The sequence below is a fragment of the Lethenteron reissneri genome, chromosome 36 (assembly GCF_015708825.2).
Source record: "Lethenteron reissneri isolate LAM-NWPU_2019-01 chromosome 36, ASM1570882v1, whole genome shotgun sequence".
Lineage (NCBI taxonomy): Eukaryota > Metazoa > Chordata > Hyperoartia > Petromyzontiformes > Petromyzontidae > Lethenteron > Lethenteron reissneri.
In genome coordinates this window covers 12,888,383-12,909,632 of record NC_083814.1, presented here as the reverse complement: position 1 = coordinate 12,909,632, position 21,250 = coordinate 12,888,383, and the positions used below count along the sequence as shown (strand labels likewise).

The 21,250-nt window shown below is 55.6% G+C and overlaps 1 protein-coding gene across 1 annotated transcript in view; it reads right to left on the bottom strand.

Annotated features, from left to right (window-relative positions):
• Positions 1-18,429, bottom strand: part of LOC133351170 (agrin-like) — a 125,800-nt gene extending 107,371 nt beyond the window's left edge. The window contains exons 1-2 of the mRNA XM_061566165.1: positions 17,328-18,429; positions 12,307-12,568 (exon numbers count right to left, since the gene is read on the bottom strand). Coding sequence (XP_061422149.1) covers positions 12,307-12,568; positions 17,328-17,570 — 505 coding nt within the window. The 5' untranslated portion in view covers positions 17,571-18,429. The remainder of the gene's footprint in view (positions 1-12,306; positions 12,569-17,327) is intronic.
• Between the last annotated feature and the right edge of the window lie 2,821 nt (positions 18,430-21,250).

Below are 21,250 nucleotides of genomic sequence, written 5' to 3'. Positions count from 1 at the left end.
CCGATTCATCTCTCACTTAGGGCGCGACACGAGGCTCAGAGCATGCGCTGCTGCATCCGGCCTCTGCGTTATTCCTTCTCCTGCTGCTGCTGCTGCTCCTCTCGCTCAAGCCAGAACAATTCTCGACTCGGGCAGAACGCGGCTTCGTCACCCACACGCGCACATAGTACAACACCCGTGGCAGCTCCTCCGGCCCCGTGCTGTCGTCTCGCGCTACCCTGGGCTCTGCGGAGTGACTCCCACGGCGTTGACTGCCAACGAGTTCAAGGCCTCCCTTTGGTTTGGCAGTGGTCAGCAATCGGGGCCATCGACTGCTTCTTTTACACGCGGCCTTGAACCTACAAAGTGGAGTTCGGCTCCGGACCCAGGATAATTACGCTGATCATTTGGGCGGTTGCCACCTCTGGCAGATGAAAGTGACGCAATGCAAGAAGGGCGGGGTTACGACACGTGAATGCATCGTCTTGAGCCGTGAACGATTTAATAATTATTGTTGTTATAATTGCACGACAGTTCTGCCAAAAAAAACAGAACTGCGAATGCCCTGGGAGAGATTAGCTCGGAAAGCTGCTGCCTTCACCACAAGTGGAGGATTCCGGGATAACCAGGACTGGTGGCAACTCGAGTGGCCATGCATATTGGTAAAACATAAATAAGCCATACATGTCCCTGTACATCAAACAAATATGAAGTTGACGTTGCCTGCAGCTGCCATTGGTTCAACGCAAGCAAACTCCGGCCTCCGTGTCACAGGTTCAGCGTCTCGTCAGCAGAGACAATTGCCATTTGTGCAGAGGCGAGGACGCTCCCTCTCTCTCTGCCATGGCTCCCAGGTACACAGTCGTACATAGCACGCCTCCTGTCACCGCCTTGGGACACTCCGAGGCGGACTCAGCCCGAAACGTGGTACCTGTTAACCTCGGGGAGGGGGGGGGGGCACAAGCGCTGTCGAGATCGCTGCGTGGGCTGTAAAACGACCTTAATAGGTGCTCGCTAACTGTGCTAATGCCTTGATGCTCTAACCGCAAGCCTAGCCCCGCATAGAGGGATCTTTGTGCGGCCCCAGTGGGGGTCTGGGGACTTTGTGAGGCTCGGAGCATTCCTCAGTGATTCCGACACTAACACCCCCCCCCTCATCCCGCCCCTGCAGAGCTGATGGAGGTGAGGGGTGTGGGGGCAGGGTGTGGCGTGTGTGTATGTGAGTGTGTGTGTATGTGAGTGTGTGTATGTGGGGAGCGGTGGGGTAGCGGTTAGCGCACTTTGCTGCAAACCCGGCGAACCCAGTTCGATTCCCGCCACAGTGACGATTATCTGAACCGGTTCAGGGTCTCCCCTAGGTCGACTCAGTCTCAAATGAGTACCTGGTGCGGTGCATGCACATCGCCACCGGGGAGACAAAGGCGGCCGGGCGTGGTGTTGGCCACCCACCCCCTCGTGTCCAGTTTCGGCCTTCATAGGTGCTCGCTAAAAGCACTTGCCCCAACAGTCTGTTAAGGCTACACGGGGGATCTTTGTCTTTGTATGTGAGTGTGTGTATGTCGACTCAGCCTCAAAATGAGTATCTGGTTGCAGCAGTGTATGTAAACATCACCACGAGGGGATACAAAGGCGAACCCGGCGACACGAGTTCGATTCCTGCTCACGGCCAACACCAGTGACGATTGTCTGACCAAGTCCTGGACTTCCCCTAGGTGGACTCAGCCTCAAATGAGTACCTCCCCTAGGTCGACTAGGGAAATAAAGGCGGCCGAGCGTGGTGCTGTCCACCAAGACTCTCAAGTGCCGTGGCGACCTTCATCAGTGCTAGCTAACGGCACTTGCCCCAACAGTCTGGCAGAGGCAATACGGGGGATCTTTGTCTTTGTGAGTGCGTGAATGTGGCTGTGTGTGTGTTTCTGTGTGTAAGTTAGGGCTCTAAGTGGGACTGCGGGAACGCTGTCTCAGCGTGCGTGTCTGTACATAAGTGTGCCCCTGCACACGCGTGTGTGTGTACATGTGTCAGTGTGTGTGTGTATCACGGCTTCCTAACAGCACTTGCTTCAATTGTTTATGTAGGCTACACAGGGACCTTTGTCACTGTAAATGTGTTATGTGTGTGTGTGTGCCAGTGTATGCAAGTCTGTGTATGTATTTGTGGGCATGCGTGCCTCCTTTGTGATGGCGTGCGTCTGTACAGAATGTGCGTATGAGTGAGAATCTGTCTTTGCAAATGTGTGTCTGTACCACGCGTTTGTGTGTGTGTCTGTATCGTATTAAATGTGGTTGCATACGAGTGTGGGTATGCTCGTCTTGGGGAGCGGTAGTGTAGTGGCTAGCGCACTGCTATCACCACGAGTTCGATTCACGCTCACGGCCGACACCAGTGGCGATTATCTCAACCGCTCCTGGACCTCCCCCCTAGGTCGGCTCAGCCTCGAATGAGTACCCGGTGCGGTGTGCAGTAGGTGATACTAAACAGCACTTGCCCCAAAGGCTACACGAGGGATATTTGTCTTTATATGTGTGTGTGTGTGTTTAGACTATTAGTTGGCAAAAGCAATGAATGTACCTTCATAATGAGTTTTTCCCAGCGGCAGAACGGTGTCCCTGACTCTTAAACGGTTCCGTTTCAGACAAATATTAACTAACGACTCTGCGACTCAAGTGAGGGCAGGTTTATAGCGTCTGTGTGTGTATGTACGCCTTGTGTGTGTGTGTACGCCTTGTGTGTGTATGTACGCCTTGTGTGTGTGTGTGTGCACGTCTCGTGTGTGTGTGTGTGTACGCCTTGTGTGTGTGTGTGTACGTATTGTGTGTGTGTACGCCTTGTGTGTGTATGTACGCCTTGTGTGTGTGTACGCCTTGTATGTGTGTACGTCTTGTGTATGTGTGTACGTATTGTGTGTGTGTGTACGCCTTGTTTGTGTATGTATGCCTTGTGTGTGTGTGTACGCCTTGTGTGTGTGTACGTCTTGTGTGTGTGTGTGTACGCCTTATGTGTGTGTACGCCTTGTGTGTGTATCTATGTGTGTATCTATGTATGTATCTATGTATGTATGTATCTATGTATGTGTCTATGTATGTGTCTGTGGCGTAACGGTGGCGTAGTGGTTAGCGCACTGCCTCTACGAACCCGGTGCCCCGAGTTAGAATCCCGGCCACGGCTAACATCAGTGGCGAGCGATGTCTGGATGTCTTCTGGGCGTTCCGTAAGTTTACTCGGCCACAATACACACAGCACACAGCACACACCACGCAGCACACACCACACAGCACACACCACGCAGCACACACCACACAATACACACCACACAGCACACACCACACAGCACACACCACGCAGCACACACCACACAATACACACCACACAGCACACACCACGCAGCACACACCACACAGCACACACCACGCAGCACACACCACACAATACACACCACACAGCACACACCACACAGCACACACCACGCAGCACACACCACACAATACACACCACACAGCACACACCACGCAGCACACACCACACAGCACACACCACGCAGCACACACCACACAATACACACCACACAGCACACACCACACAGCACACACCACACAGCACACACCACGCAGCACACAGAACACACCACGCAGCACACACCACGCAGCACACACCACACAGCACACACCACACAGCACACACCACACAGCACACACCACGCAGCACACAGCACACACCACGCAGCACACACCACACAATACACACAGCACACAGCACACATCACACAGCACACACCACGCAGCACACACCACGCAGCACACACCACGCAGCACACACCACACAGCACACACCACACAGCACACACCACACAGCACACACCACGCAGCACACAGAACACACCACGCAGCACACACCACACAGCACACACCACACAGCACACACCACGCAGCACACACCACGCAGCACACACCACGCAGCACACACCACGCAGCACACACCACGCAGCACACACCACGCAGCACACACCACGCAGCACACAACACACAGCACACAGCACACACCACGCAGCACACAGAACACACCAGGCAGAACACACGGACACAGAACACCCCTCGACCAAAAACAAAGATCCCCCGTGTGGCCTTAGCCGGCTGTTGGGGCAAGTGCTGTCACACGCCGTGCAGAGCCCAGCAGAGACGCCGCAGGAGGGAGCGACAGAGAGGAGAGCGGCGAGAGCGGCGGGGGCCGCAGTCTCCCGGCACGACTCCGCCAGCAAGCGGGCGGCCTCCTGCAGTGAAGAGGAGGAGGATGACGACGAGGAGGATGACGAGGACCAAGAACGAGGAACCGCAGGAAAGAGAAGTGCCACTTGTGCGGGAATGACAACATTGTAGGAAGCCACCAGACTCGCCCCGTCCATAGGAATGTGGAGTTCCCACCACTGTCTCAATGGCTGTAAATTGACAAAATACCCCCCCCCCCCCCCACTGTATTCTCCACATCAATGGCGATCACCGTGCGCGTGAAATGCGAGGCCTGGCGCCGCGTTGCCACCCGTCCCGGTGTGGCCGGTACAGCGGGACAAGGCGCAGTGACGATGGTGGTGGTGGTGGTGATGGTAGCCCGAGTGGCGACTGAGGAATGCGTCCGGGTTTGGTTCGCAGTGGCAAGGGTGGCAACCCTAGGATGAGTGTGGGGAGGAACAGCCGGAGTGTGGAGGATGCACGTGGGTGGGTGGGTGCGGGTGGGTGGGTCCAGGTGGGTGCACGTGGTGCAGGTGGGTGCACGTGGTGCACGTGGGTGCACGTGGGTCCAGGTGGGTGCACGTGGTGGGGGTAGGTGGGTCCAGGTGGTTGCAGGTGGGTGCAGGTGGGTGCACGTGGTGCAGGTGGGTGCACGTGGGTGCAGGTGGGTGCAGGTCGGGGTGGGGCACGAGGGGGTAGCAAGGGGGAGGGGGCCGCTGGGACGAGAGGGGGATGTGGGGAGGAGCGAGGGAATGTGAACCCGACCACAGCATTCCAGTGACAGCGAGCCAGACATAACAGGGGGATGAGGGGTGCTCAGGTGAGTGAGACTCTCCAGTGAGTGTGAGACACATTCAGGTGAGACAGGTGATACACAGGTACGTTTGAAACATAGGTGAGTCATAGGTGAGTGTGAGACACAGATGTGAACCTATCCTTAGACAGGCATGCCACCACCACCGCCAACATCACTGCAACCGCTACCACCGTGGTGGTGGTCGTCGTTGTGGTCATAGTAGTGGTCATAGTGGTGGTCATAGTGGTGGTGGTGGTCGTGGTGGTCGTGGTGGTGGTGAGGCTTGCTACTTGGCCTGGCACCGGGTGGCGAGCCCTCGCTCCGGGCTGAGCAGGGTACACAGGGCACGCTTTGGGCTTTACATTCCTCGGTGATTGTGAGTGTAGGGGAACTAATTGATCATTATGATCATTATAGATAGATACGGACCGCACAGTGCTGTACACTCCTTCAACTGAGGAGGAGCGACACGACACGAACTCTCTCTCTATCTCTCTGTCTCTCTCTGCTGAAGCCCTCTCGTCGTGTCCAGCAGCAGCACACCTAGACGTTTAGCTCCTGAACCACATCGCTGCTGCCATCACACGCAATCATAAATTGGTAAATGGCACACAGAAGCAAAGGGTAGTAATTCCAGTTTCTAAATCTCCTTGTGAGTCCCTGGATCTCTGCGTGAGTTAATATAGATGCAGAGCAACACCTGCAGTGTCACATGCACGTGGTCAAGCCACACAACCGCATCTGGGGACAGCCGAGTAGTGTGTCGCTGGATGGATGACGATGATGGATGGATGATGGTGGATGATGAAGATGGTGGTGGATGATGGTGGATGGATGCTGATGGATGATGATGATGGTGGATGATGTTGATGATGATGATGTCCGATGATGATGATGATGATGGTTGATGATGATGATGATGATGGTGGATGATGGTGATGTGTGCAGGCGGTGCAACTGCAACGGGGCCCAGGCGCCGCGTTACAAAATACAGGGAGGAATTTGGACAATGGGGGTGGGTTACGTACGTCGAACTTCCTTCGCATCGTACGTAGCCAACCATGCTAATTGGAGGTGCGGGGTTAGGGGCAGAAGGACCCATCCCGCACCTCGCAACACGTGCCGCGTCAACCACCCCGACCACGCCACTCACTGCCCCCCCACCCACCCCACCGCTGAAGAAAGAAAAATTCTCAGAAAAAAATGTCGACACCAAAAACTGAAATCCCCTTTCAAGTTGCGACGGCGCGGAGACGACTCCCGTCCCGCCACGAACTTTTGTCGCTCCCTCGACTCCCTCGCGACTCGCTGCAGCGGCGGCGGTGGCAGCGAAGATCATCAAAGAGGGAGTGGGCGGGGGGGGCGCGGGGGAGGGGAGGGGCTCTCAACCCACGAGCCGCGCATCTCACAAACCTCGCGATTGTGTCCCGGGGGGGGGGGCGAGAGAGGGGGGGGGGGTCCCCGCGAATAATGAAGGGCGAATCGAACGTTTTGCATTCCGCGTAGGCCGCGGCGCGGAAAACGGCGGTCCGTTCCAAACGCTGCCGCTGCATCGGCGACCTCCTCTCTCTCTCATTCTCTCTCATTCCCTCTCTCATTCTCTCTCCCACTCTCTCTCTCTCTCATTCTCTCTCTCATTCTCTCTCTCCCATTCTTTCTCTCATTCTCTCTCCCACTCTCTCTCTCTCCCCGCGCTGTCAGATTAGCGAGTGACGTCTCACGTCAATAATCGCCGGCGCCCGGCGTGGCGATGCCACCACGACGCGTGGAGGCGTTCGCCAAGTGCCCCCTCGGCCGCGGCGAGCTCACACCACCGAGACCCTCCCTCCCCGCCCTGCAGCAGGGGCCTCCTCCGAAACGTTAGGTCATGGCGGATGTACGGACAGACAGATCAGATTGGAATGGAAGAGTGTGGGCTGGGGGAAGTTAGGAGGCATGAGTGGGTGAGTAGACTTACTGTTAGATATCAGGGATGGAGAAGCCGTGAGCACGCTATGTGCACGCTATGTGCACGCTATGTGCACGCTATGCGCACGCTATGCGCACGCTATGCGCACGCTATGTGCACGCTATGCGCACGCTATGTGCACGCTATGCGCACGCTATGTGCACGCTATGTGCACGCTATGCACCGTGCTATGACTGTGGCTGCGTGCAGCTATGAGCAGAGGGCATAATTGGCCACGCGCATTGAAGTTGGCGATGATGGAACAGCTCAGATTCCGGACATTCCTCCTCACTCTATCGCCACGGAAACCTGTCCTGGGTGGGGGCCACCGCCTCCCCCCCCCCACCGACTGTAGAATCTCCCCCTCGTCTCCTGCCCCCTCTGACCCCGCACAGGCACCGAGCGCGGTGAGACATCCCACCCCACCCATCCCACCCGCGGTGCCCGCGACGATTCGAATCTTTACTCGCCCCACACCCCCAACTCCCGCTCCATCGCTCTCCGCCGCTGCCACCACCATCACCACGACCACAACCACCACCACCATCACGACGACGACCACCACCACCACCACGACCACCACCACGACCACCACCACGACCACCACCACGACCACCACCACGACCACCACCACGACCACGACCACCACCACGACCACCACGACCACCACGACCACTACGACGACGACCCCGGCGTGTCGCTCTCCGCGATGATGCCGCCTGAACGGGCGCGGCAGCGGCGCCCAACGCTGTCCACGATGCCGCGGCGGACATCACGGTTGGGGTTGCCACCTTCAACGCTGAGCGCAGTGTAGAGCAAAGCCCGGACGCATTCCTCGGTCAGCGCGAAGGTCTATCAGCACCCACTGCGCATTGTCCTGGAGTAGAGTTCGACACAGCGACACCCGCGGGTATCACAGATCTCGGCCACTGGAACACAGCCGCTAAGTCCCGGGATGTACCGGTCAAACCCGGACAGGTGGCAACCCGAGTGCCAGGCCTTGCGTTGCATTAGTACTGTGGTCGTTATTAATGGAGAGAAAACAGCGAGGAGAGGTTTTGCCACTTGACCGTCCCGAGTGGTGGAAATTCCACATTCTTTTGACGGGAGCGAGTGCGATGGCTTCCGACAATGCAAAGGAGAGTCATGTCATCTCTGGACGTTTGGTAAATTTTATTCATGAATTTCATTCATGAATTTCATTCATTGGCCGCGTAGCTTCGTGTTGGAGGGAGCCGGAGGAAGCCCACGTGGGGCGGGGGGGGGAGGCACGACTCAACCCACGACACCCAGGGGCGTCTCTCGGCAGACTCCCGCCTCGACCCTGCATAGCTCGGGAGATCGCATGAGATCGGATGAGATCGCATAAGACCTGATAGTGCGTTATCTTTCTTCTGTTCACCTTTTGGCGTCCTCTGACACTGTGTGAGACTAGGCTCTAAAGAAAGCTGTCTCTGGTGTGGACCAATCGGTTTCAAATACAACGCATCATCATCTACTCTCAGAGCATGTGTTTTTCTGTTTACATGTTCACCACAAGCACTGCGTGTGGTTAATGCAGACTTTGCCCCTTGCAAAAAGGTTTCTGTTTGGTGTTTGAACATCTGAACACAGCTGCTTTATTGCCAGAATGGGTAAAACCTGTTCTTATCGTTTGATATTGGCAAGGGAGGTCCCGTGATGAGATTGGACGCGATTGAATTGGGACGAGGTTGGTCGATATCGGACGAGATCGAACGCATTCAGGATGATTTGGCCATTAGCAGCACAGGACCGGGTCCCTTGGGACCAGGACCCGGGGGCCCGTGGAATCCAGAACCCGAAGTCCCCAGGGCCCATCGGGACTGGGACCCCCCACGAAGCCGTCGCCTGGGCCTCGTGACCCTCGAGTAACCCCAGGGGCCCGTGCATCGGCCCTCACGCTTCTAGCCCCTGCGATGATTTTTTTTTTATCAAAGAGAGGGAAGATGGGGGGGGGGGGGCAAGTGGAGAAACAAGGCGACACAGGGAGAGATACAAAAAAACCAGAGCTACCCCACAGATGCGGCGGAGTGATTGAGTACATGATGTATTGCGTGGGATTGTGTTAACTCATGCAGTCGTCATTCAATCAATCAATCTGCATTCAACTCTTGACCATTTCACTAATTTATTGTCCAATTCGAGTATTGATTAATTCAACTGTTCACCATTTCACTCATTCACTTGCTAAACCCTTGACTAACTCCACTCATTAAGTCACTAATTTGCTCCTTCATTTGACCAGCTGTCAGCTGGGTGTGGTGGCACAAGTATGTGAGCTGGTGCCTTGGAGGCAAGGGTTGGTGGATTCCGTAGAGATTTGGGAAACTGACAACCCCGCTGAGTTGTGCGGTGGAAAAGTAGATGGCAGTACAGCAAGTGGGTTAATGAACCTGTCAATACATAGTTTGCCCAGCACATCACCTTTTTGCAACTGGGCCACATATTGGCCAGTCAGTGTGTGTCCGAGTGTGGGCAGCGGTGGCGCAGCGATAAGCGCACTGCACTGCAAACCCTGCGACCAGAGTTCCCAGTCTTGCTTCTGCCCAACATCAGTGACACGTGGTTCCTGAACCTGTCCTGGGGTTCTCCTACATCGGCGTATGGAGGTGCCTTGGTGGCCGAGACTTCGCGTGCGAATTAATAAAACAATGTAGAGAATGTGGGGTAAATAAATGATAAAAAGCAAAATTGTTACAAAACCACCGGGCCTGGTACGGGGAGGCAACTTTCCCCGAGACAGCAGATGGCACCGTCCATGCAGCCAACGTCGACAGACGCATCATCGGCACGAGCAACTCGTCACCGGCAACTTGTCACTGGCAACTTGTCACCAGCAACTCGTCACCGGCAACTCGACACTAGCAACTTGACACGAGCACACGAGCAGCTCGTTGCCAGAAACTCATCACCAGCAACTTGAACAAGGTGTTTACTAACCCTCCCCACCCTGGGCAAAATAGACAAAAAGGTAAGCAGGTCACTATAATTAAACAGAGCTATGTTAAAATTTCAAAAGTACTAAAATTCCTGCCGATTGGTCAACACCAAATGCAAGCTTTGGCAAGGCAACAACAACAGTCCCAGACTGCACCAAGACAACAACACACAGTCCCTGAATAAAACTGCACATTCAAATTGATCAATCGATCTAATTGAACTATACACAGGGCACGGGCCAGTAGATTAGCGTGGGTGGCAGGGGATGAGATCGAGGCCCATCTCTACATAGCCCGGCAGCTGGACACCCCCCCCCCCCCCTCCCACGGGGCACGGCTGTGGAGCGCGCGGCTCTCGGTTCCCATCTGCGGCGTTGACTCGAGAGCGTCCGCGGCGGAGACATTCCCCTGGCTCCGGATCTGCAGCCGTGAGCACGAAACGCTCCCTAGAAATTAATGCCCCACCGCAGTCGGATTTTTGTTGTTTTTTCATTTTATATTTTACGATCAGTGTTGGCGCCGGCTGCTGCTGCCGCCGCCGCTGCTTCGCGCCGTCACGTGGCCCAGCTGGACCGCTGTGACGGCACGTGGCCCTCGGCTCACGATGTCGAGAATCGAAAATCCCGGTTGGAGGATCCACTCATCATCAACCTCAATACCATCATCATCACCACTACCATCGTTCGTATGGGGTGAATACATTGAAAGCCACTTCATGGGAGGTCCGCAGTGATGGTGCGAGCGAGAGAGAGACTGGCCCCTGACACACTAATGTGGATATTATTACATTTGTCTCAGGGCCATCAAGAGCGATGAACACCACCCCCACGCTCCTCGGAGCCGAGAGAGGCCCGTTGACCGTCTCCTTCGTTTCTCCCAATCGCGTTTGTCCCGGAGTAAAGATCGACGCACGGCGCGCAGCGGCAGCGTCATCACCACCGCGTGTGGGAAAATGGTCCCCGGAAATGACGTCACAAAGCTTCTTCTGAGGTCTCTGCAATTCCGTACTTAGCCACGCGTTTTTAAACGTCCCGCAAACGAAGCGATTCAACTCTCCCGAGCTGGAACTGTTCAACGTAAAGTGGTGTTTTACTTTTGTGCAGCCATCGACAACCGGGCTGAGACCATCAACTCGTGACGACCGAGAAACCAGTTTAAACACGGACGGTTGAAACCTGGATTCCAACCCAGGCCCTCGGCGTTGCCGGTTCTGGCAAGTGTTCACTCGCTCTGGATGCCAGAGAGCGAAGGGATGACTCAGAGACACGAGGAGGGGGAGGAGGAACCACAGTCCGAGCGTGAAGGCAGCAGCCACTTTCTAAGAAGCCGGTGCTACCAACAATTGCCCAAGTTCTGCGATCCTCTATGAATTCGGATATTTGGGTTCCGGATCACGGATCGAAGGTCACGTCAATCCGAATACCCCCGTCAGGTGAAGCGAGCGAGCGAGCAAGGTGATCGAGGTGATCGAAATGTGCGTGGAGGTGATTGACTTGCCCGGCGCTGCCTGCTCGGCACTCGGCCTCCAACACATTCCACCCCCGTCAACTCCGCACCGCTCTTTCCAAAATAAAATTAATCCACGCACTACGTACCGCGCGTCGCGCACGTTGCCGCACACATTTTTCAAATTCCCAGCACAGCAGCGCCAGCTGTCCGCTGAGAAGTGACCCACGGCGTCTGTGCTGCGGAACACGCGCGGGGGGACGGGGCCGAGGATGCGAGCGAGAGAGCGAGCGCATCTCCTGGTGGTGTGGGTGGTGGATCTCCTGGTGGTGTGTGTGCTGGATCTCCTGGTGGAGTGGGTGGTGGATCTCCTGGTGGTGGGGGTGGTGGATCTCCTGGTGGTGTGGGTGGTGGATCTCCTGGTGGTGTGGGTGGTGGATCTCCTGGTGGTGTGGCTGCTGGATCTCCTGGTGGTGTGTGTGGTGAATTTCCTGGTGGTGTGGGTGGTGGATCTCCTGGTGGTGTGGGTGCTGGATCTCCTGGTGGTGTGGGTGCTGGATCTCCTGATGGTGTGTGTGGTGAATCTCCTGGTGGTATGGGTGCTGGATCTCCTGGTGGTGTGTGTGGTGGATCTCCTGGTGGTGGGGGTGGTGGATCTCCTGGTGGTGTGGGTGGTGGATCACCTCGTGGTGGGGGTGGTGGATCTCCTGGTGGTGTGGGTAGTGGATCACCTAGTGGTGTGAGTCATGTAACTCTTGGTGGAACAGATGGTGGACCTCCCGAGTGGTGGAGATGATGGCACTCCTGGTAGTACAGGTGGTGGAACTCATGGTGGCCTCAAGTGATGAACCTCTGTGCGGTGCAGACGATGGAACTAATTCATGTTCACCATCGACGGTGGGCCTTGTGGCGGGGGAGCACCCGGCGGAACGCGCGGACGCCTGGGCGTCACTCACCTTGCACGGCGAGCTCCACCTTCTCGAGGTTGCGCAGGGAGATGCGGATGAGGCTCGAGTTGAGCTGGAGCAGCTCCTGGTGCTCGGGCCACAGCTCGTTGGCGGAGGGGTTGAGCAGGAAGATGCGCGTGTCGCCCGTCGACACCTGGTTGTCACAGATGCTCGGCTCACCGAAGCCGCCCACCATCACCTTGCGGCCGCCGTCCATGAGCGCGCTCGGGGACAGGATCTCGCGGCCCTTGAGGAAGCGCCACACGCGCACCTGGGGACGCACACACGCAGAGAGAGGCGAGATGTTAACTGCCTCGTCGGGTATGTAGAAGCTCGTTGGTTCGATCCCGACCCCTGATGCCTGCTGTATATATGGAGTTTGCGCGTATCTCGCTCTCTCTCCCAGTGGTCACATCGATTTTTCTGCGGGTTCTACAGCTTTTCCCTCCACATTTAGACTCAACGTCACATTTAGACTCAACGTCACTCAACGAGTATTTGGCCACCATACATTTCCCACACGATAAGCCCCTTCGTTAAGCCATCATTTGTGATAGCCAGGTTGCTTCTGAAAGAGAGCTGTGTAGCCTGAGTGGTGCGCCTTACCTGGTCAAATAAAGGAATAGTTTAATTGTTTAGATTACTCGCGGACTCGCCTCTCCAGTGCAGAGGGCCCCACTAGAGGTGAGCCTCGGGGAATGACACCGATGCCCCCACCGAGGGTGACGCAATCGGTCACCGTGAGCCAGAGCCCTTCTCACCTCTCAAGGTGCCTCGTGCCACCGCCAGCCGCTGACCGCACGCAAACGTCGCGGGCTGCCATCGAGGAGTGTGGGTGAGCGACGACAAACCGGACACCACGGAGTCGTGTTCTCCAATAAAATAAAAACGCACTCGCATGTTTATTTACTTACTTGCCCCTGGTCCGGCGGGGCCTCCTGAACGTGAAGCATCTCAACAGCCAAGGCTCGGGCGCCACGGTATATTGAGCGTGATAGATGTTGACTCTGTTTATAACAGCGCCAGTGTTACGTCGCCATGTATAGAGCGAGGAGAGTACATTGTGGTAGAGTGTGGGGAGCGGTCGTGCTCACAGTCAACACCGGTGACGATTATCTGCACCGGTCCTGGGCCTCCCCAAGGTCGACTCGGCGTCAAATCGGTACCTGGTGTGGTGTGTAAACATCGCCACTAGGGAGACAAAGGCGACCGGGCGTTGTGTTGACCATCCACCCCTCGTGTGCCATGCTCGCTAACAGCACTTGCCCCAACAGCCTGTTTGGGGTTGGAGAAAAGATGGATTGATGCGGCACAGACAGATGTCGAGCTGATGGGACTTGCTGATGCTTGGTTCTAGTAGTGCACGATCGGCCTCTGTGGAGGAGACTCGTGAAGGACGCTGCTGCTGCTGGGCAGTTGGAGGCAGTCGCCCTCCAACAAGAACGGAGGTCAGAGGAGCGACGCTCACAACAACGAGCGGAGCGCCGGGTGGCTAAATCGCAACAAGTTTGCACAATGCGGTGCACAGGTGGTGGGAGCATCATCTGCCAGTCATCGCAGTCGACCCATGACACCTGCGTCTGTTACGTGACCTTCCTGTTCAGCCAGCAGCGAGAGCCTTCGACACTTGGCGGCAACGCCTCCTCGTGGTGCACCTAGCCTGGCACAAGCGCCGTGGTGGCGTCACCGCAGCTGAGTGGTTGTTGTTGTTGTTGGTGTGTACGTGTGTGTGCTCCCACACTGGGCTGGCGGGACACTGTACGGAGTTTAGAGCCTCTTGCCTCCTCCTCCGCCTCCTCCGCTCCGAGCGAAGGTTGCGCGAGCCGCGCGTCACGCGGGGATGGATTTTTTGGGGTTAAAATCCGCGAGTGGCAACTTGGAGTTACCCGTTGGTTCTTTCGGTAAAGTGACTGTAGAAAGAAAATAAATTAAATAATAGAATACGACCTTTCGATTGCAACACAAGCAACCGTCATCAGGTAGAACTAAATTTGAGAGAGGGACAAAACACAGACACGGAGACACACAGACAGACACACACGCAGACAGAGACAATACAGAGACACACAGAGAGAGACACACACAACATAGACACACAGAGACAACACAGAGACACAGAGAGAGACACACAGACAACACACAGAGAGACACACAAAACATAGATACACAGAGACAATACAGAGACACACAGAGATAGACACACACAACATAGACACACAGAGACAGAGAGAGAGAGACACAACATAGACACACAGAGACAACACAGAGACACAAGCAGAGAGACACACAACATAGACACACAGAGACACACAGAGAGAGACACACAACATAGAGACACACAGAGCCAACACAGAGACACAGAGAGAGAGAGACACACAACATAGACACACAGAGAACCAATGCTTCTGTCGAAACCAAAGAGTAATTCCTGCAGTCACGAAAGCTTCAAATCAACTTGGGGTTGTTAAAAGTCGCTTAGTTTGCTTTTACTGCCTATGACCGCAAGACGGGGGAACAAACCGGTTAATTCCGGGTTTGCCCCAACGTATGAAACAAAAGTGTTTAGAAGTCAACATCGGACTGGAGAAGTCCGATGAGCTATGAAGCTCTTATTTCACAGATGTCCAAGAGGACATCACCATTGTCGCCTCTTGAGCCGTGAAACGAATGGAGGAGGCTGCTGCTGCTGCCGCTGGCCCGACAGGGGCTCGCAGCGTGCCGTGCGTCGGTTCCATTCGACCTCTCGGCGCGGCAGCTTGAAGAGTGAAGCAAGTTCCTTAAACCCACTGCTCCCTCTCTCTCTCTTTGCCGGTAGTTGTTTCATGGGGCACAGTACAAGCACGGCTCCATTCTCTTCCAAGACGTCTGCTGCGCGTGGAAGATTAGGCCAAACGTCGCCCTCCACTCGGTGCATTCATCACCAACATTCCACTGGAATCGATTGCCGGGCCCTGCCGTTTTGGATGGATTTCAAAAAACGGTTACCGGTTTTGTTGTTGTTGTTGTGTTTGTTTGTCGATCATCGTTATGAAGAATCAAACTTCGCGTCGAGGGAGACCGGGCGCAGCCGCGTGACCAGAGACGGCTTCCCTCTCATCCCGGAGCGTGGCCACGTGGGAGTTTGAATTGGTGGTCGAGTCGTCACCATAACGACAGCCACGTGGGGGGGGGCACGTGACTGTCGTCACCATGACGACAGCCACGTGGGGGGGGAGCACATGGCCTGCACCGCTCACACGCCGTGGCTGCCCTGCGCGCGACCTCGTCGCGATCGACGCTGCAAATTTTGTTGCTCCTGCTTGGAACACAGTTTTCGTCAACGTCATCATCATTATCATCAGCCATTAATGATCTATCCACTGCTGGATGAAGGATTTCCTGCCCCCCCCCCACCCCAAGCTACTGCGATCTCTCACTGTCGAGGCTGCGACGCAACAGCGAGCGTGACAGCGAGCGTGACAGCGATCGTGACAGCGAGCGCGCGTGAACGTGACACTCCGCTCCATGTCCGCGGGCTGCACGTCCTCTCTCGGGCGTATTTAGCTCCTCGTGGGTGCCACTCCGTGGTCGCCAGCAACCTCCGAGTTCATCAGCGCGACATCCCTCTTCACGGACGCGTTCCATTCGTTTGGCTGCCACTCGGTTGTTCGTCTCGACCACAGGACCACCACCACCACCATTCCCTCGTCTCGCCATGACGCGTCCTGCCAAATCCCACGAGCCTCTTGACGGTCACTGCGTCGCTTTCAGATGCGCTTCCGCGGCCGTCTGGAACGCTCTTCGCTTGGAGCTGTGCACTTTTAAATCATCACTTAGATTGACAAACTCGTTTCTTTAGTTTTCGATTTAAAGCTTTCGTGACTGCAGGGATTCATATTCTTGGTTCTTTCGGTAAAGTGACTTAGAAGGGAAATAATAAAATAATAAAAATAAAACAATACAATTCTCACGACGTTTCGATTGCAACACAAGCAATCATCATCAGGTGTGAAAACCACGGCAAGAAAATTTGAAAAAAGTGGCGGTTCAAATTTCCTTGCTGTGGTTTTCACACCTGATGATGATTGCTTGTGTTGCAATCGAAACGTGAGAATTTTATTGTTTTCTTTTATTCTTTCCCTTCTACGTGACTTTACCGAAAGAACCAAGAACATAGCTTCTTTAGAACGACGTTTTAGTGTTTAGTTCGTCGTCCTTCCCCCGCTCCTTCGATCAGCGCGGTTGGCTACGTACATACTCAACCCACGCGTGTCTGCGCTCTGATGCACGCGATGGCACACCTGGACAAATCTCTTCCGTGACTGCCGATATCTTTAATAAATAAATAAACATTGGCGAGGCGGTGCAGGGACAGGCGCTCGTTTGGACCGTCAAAAAAAGAGTTGCCGGAAACATTTTTTTCAATAATTATTATTATACCGGAACATGCATCTCAACTCAATATGGAAGCATGTCACTTTGCCTGCGGGGAGTGAGATTGATCTGTCACGCATCGACGACTTCTCCACGCCGGAGAATTCCACGTTTCCACGACGATCGACGCTCTGAAGAAGGGCCCATTGCCCGGAACGTCGCCTATTAAATTTAGCAGCGTTCCTTGAAAGGCCACACACGGACACACACAGAGAGGCGTTGTCCTTCTGTCAATCTACTGCTGGATAAGGACCTCCCCACGCCGTGCGGGAGGCAGGGGAGGGTGGGGGGGTGGGGCATTTGACCATACTTCGCCACGCTGGTCAGTGCGGCTTGGTGATGGTGGGGGGAGCACGGACAGACCCAGGCCGCGCAGAAGTACAGTACAACTACGGAGTCTGCTGCACCACCCTCTGCTGCCCGCCAAGAGGGAGCAAAATAAAAACGTTGCGGCTCCATCGTTCGGTCCCCCACTGCTGGGTCTCCGTGACCCCCCACTCCTGGTTCTCCGTGCCCCCCGCCACCAAGATCCCCGCTGTGTCCACGTGAGTCCACGTGTGTGTGCCCCCCCCCCCCGTGTGTGCCCCCCCCCCCGTGTGTGCCCCCCCGCGTCTCACCATGCCCGCGTAGGTGTGCAGCACGGGGTCCCTGTGGAGGATCTCCTCCACGGTCCCCGTGAGGACCACGTTGGCCGCCTCCTCGCGCAGCTCGAGGGCCGCGTCCCCGCGCACGCAGTCGGCGCTGGCGAACCAGCGGAGCCGCGCCGCGTGGCTCCCCCCGCTCAGCGCCAGCAGCACCAACAGCAGCAGCAGCGGTGCTGGCAAGGGGCACCCCCAGCGGCAGTAGCGGGAAGGCGACATGGTGCCCACACCGCCCACGTCTGCGCGTGTCTCTCTCTCTCCGTGTCCGCGCGCCTCTCGTCCCCCACGTCTCCGCGTGGCTGTCGATCTGCGTGTCCGTTTGCGTGTCTACGAATCGGCGTCCGTAACGTCCCGTCTGTGATCACCGTGTGTGTCTCCCTGACTCCGTGTGTGTCTCCGTGTGTCTCCCTGTCTGTTTCCCTGTCTCCCTGTCTGTCTCCCTGTCTCTGTGTGTGTCTCCCCCCTGTCTCCGTGGGTGTCTCCCTGTCTCCGTGTGCCCGCCCGCGTCTCCGCTCACCCCTCGCCTCTTTACCTGAGCGCTGTCTCAGACAGTACCCCCACCCCACCCTACCTGTCCCCGTGTCCCCGCGTCTCACTCGGACTCCCTCTCTCTCTCCCTGCCGTCTCGCGGTGTCTCTCCCCCACCGCTCCACTCAACTGGCAGCGTCTCCCGCTCCGTCTCCCCGCGTCTCTCGTCGCATCCGCAACTTCTCCCCGCACGCAGTTCCCGGGTCTCGGACGCGACTCCGACGCGCAGGGTGATGCAGGGTGATGCAGGGCGGTGCAGGCTGCGCCACTTTCTCAACTCGCGGCACCAGCGCCTCGCCTGCGAGTGGAAGGGTCCCGTGCGGAGCCCCGATGTAGCTGGGGAGGGCTCAGGAGGAGGCGGCGGGCTGGGGGAGCCCGCGGTGTCCGCAGCGGCGACTCGAGCTCTCGGGAGCCGGCAGAGCGGGGACGCGGAGAGTGAAGCGATGGGGGCTTCGCTTCATTTGCATAACTTATGCGGCTCTCCAGCGGGCAACGGGCACGCCCAGCCTCGCCGCCTCCTCCTCCTCCTCTCTTTGACCTCTCTCTCTCTCGCTTCTCCTTCTCTCCCTTCGCTCTCTCTCTCTCGCCTCTCCTGCCGTCTCTCCCTTCCCTCTCCTCCTGCTCTCTGCGCGTACTACCTATCCCTTCTCTCTGTCTCACTTACCTCTCTCCCCCCGCTCCCCCCTCTCTCTCTCTGCCTTCTGGTCCTCGCTTCGCCTCTTCTTCCTCATCCACGCTCTCTCTCCGTGTTCTTTTCGTGTAAACATAGGTACCCCTACCTCAACCACACACACAAACTACAATCACACCTGTAACACACAGACACACACTCCCACCACCATCACACCTGTAACACACACACAGACACACACCCCCACCATCATAACACCTGTAGCACACACAGACACACACTCCCACCATCATCACACCTGTAACACACACACAGACACACACCCCCACCATCATAACACCTGTAGCACACACAGACACACACTCCCACCATCATCACACCTGTAACACACACACAGCCACATACTCCCACCATCATTACACCTGTAACACACACACAGACACACACTCCCACCATCATCACACTTGTAACACACACACAGACACACACTCCCACCATCATAACACCTGTAGCACACACAGACACACACTCCCACCATCATCACACCTGTAACACACACACAGCCACACACTCCCACCATCATTACACCTGTAACACACACACACACTCCCACCATCATCGCACCTGGAACACACACACAGACACACTCCCACCATCATCACACCTGTAACACACACACAGACACACACTTCCACCATCATCACACCTGTAACACAGACACACACTCCCACCATCATCACACCTGCAGCACACACACAGACACACACTCCCACCATCATCACACCTGTAACACACACACTCCCACCATCATCACACCTGTAGCACACACAGCCACACACTCCCACCATCATCACACCTGTAACACACACAGACACGCACTCCCACCATCATCACACCTGTAGCACACACACACACTCCCACCATCATCACACCTGTAACACACACACAGACACACACTCCCACCATCATCACACCTGTAACACACACACACAGACACACACTCCCACCATCATCACACCTGTAACACACACAGACACACACTCCCACCATCATCACACCTGTAACACACACACACAGACACACACTCCCACCATCATCACATCTGTAACACACACACAGACACACACTCCCACCATCATCACACCTGTAACACACACACACACACACTCCCACCATCATCACACCTGTAACACACACACACAGACACACACTCCCACCATCATCACACCTGTAACACACACACACAATCTCAAACCCACACACAGTGCTCCACCACAACCATGTTTCCTCGCCTCCCTTGTGTATGTTGAACTTCTTTCACACTCTACGTAGCCAACCATGCTGATCTGAGGTGTGGGAAAGGACAAGATGCCTTTACACGGGCTTTACAATGAACGACTCGAGTGCATGAACGATGAATGCATTTCTAAGCCATCTGCTCTGTAATTCGTTCATCAGCCCCGAATCCATCACCCCCCCCGCCCCAAGCGGCACCCTTCCACTTCTCACCGCCAGGCGGAGCTGCGTCTCACAAGCGATGGGTCGATTCCTCAATCGATTATTCGATCCATGAATCGATTACGTTAAAATAAACCCATTGCGTTGAATGCAGCGCCCTCTAGCGGCTGTAGAAGTCACGTGAGCCCATTACGTACACGACCATCACCACCGGAACATGCTCAATCCACTGCTTGACAAGCTCTTCCCCGAGCCGTCGCAATCATCTCTCACGGCCCCGACTGGACGTCTGTGAAAGAGCTTTGTAGCTCACCGGATTCCTCCTGCAGTAACAAGTCTGATCCCGGCGTGCACACGAGCCGATCCCATCGCTCAATCTCCCTTCCTGAACGTTAATCTCGGACGCGTGCCATTCCTTGGCTGCTACTCCGTTGTTAGTCTCGCCACGCGTCCTGTCAAAGCCCACTCACGCTTCCTAACAACGCAATTAGACTCGACTACGGCCTATATTTAAACTTAACATTGCAGTGGGTATGAAGGGCGAATGGAAAAAAACGCAGGTCAGGCCTGTGAACAGAGTGCTTTGGAATGTACTAGAACTTTAAACACGAGCGTGTATTTGAAATACCAATGTGTCTGTTCCGTTCCTGAAAGCAAATCGAGATGAATGTACCCCGTGCCACTATGGACGCCAAAGTGGCGGTGGCAACGCCTGTGCCTCACACCACGTGACTGAGTTCGATTACCGACCCGGGTGGCTGTGTGGAACTCGTGAACTCTCCCTCGCTCCGCGCGAGTTTATTCCAGATTCTCTGCAGTCTCCCCAAGGCCAAAACAAGCAGGCAACGTAAACTGTGCTCGCCAGGCATAGAAACGCACAAGAACTCGATTGGGATCACGCTGCGGCAACGGCGATCCTCCCTTCAAGTCTTAGAACTCGAAGGCAAATGTGGGGATACATTTGGACGCCGCATGTGGAGGAAACTGGAGCGTTGCAAGTCCCACTGGGGATGCTGGACGTGAATTTCAATCTATCGCGAAGCCAAACAGACCAGCCTAAAAATTAGGGTTGGTGGAAACATGCGTCGGCAAATTCCACCCACCAGGCAGTGCGCGCAATGTCAGGTGTTGTTCTGGTTCATCGTTCACGCGTTCCCATTGCACCTCTCCCGAGGGTAACATTGACAAATCTTTGATTCAATGGGGTTATCGTCTTGCCTGAAAACCTCCCAACGGATTCGGAAAATATATAAAATGCGCCTAGACATTTTCGCCATTTAAG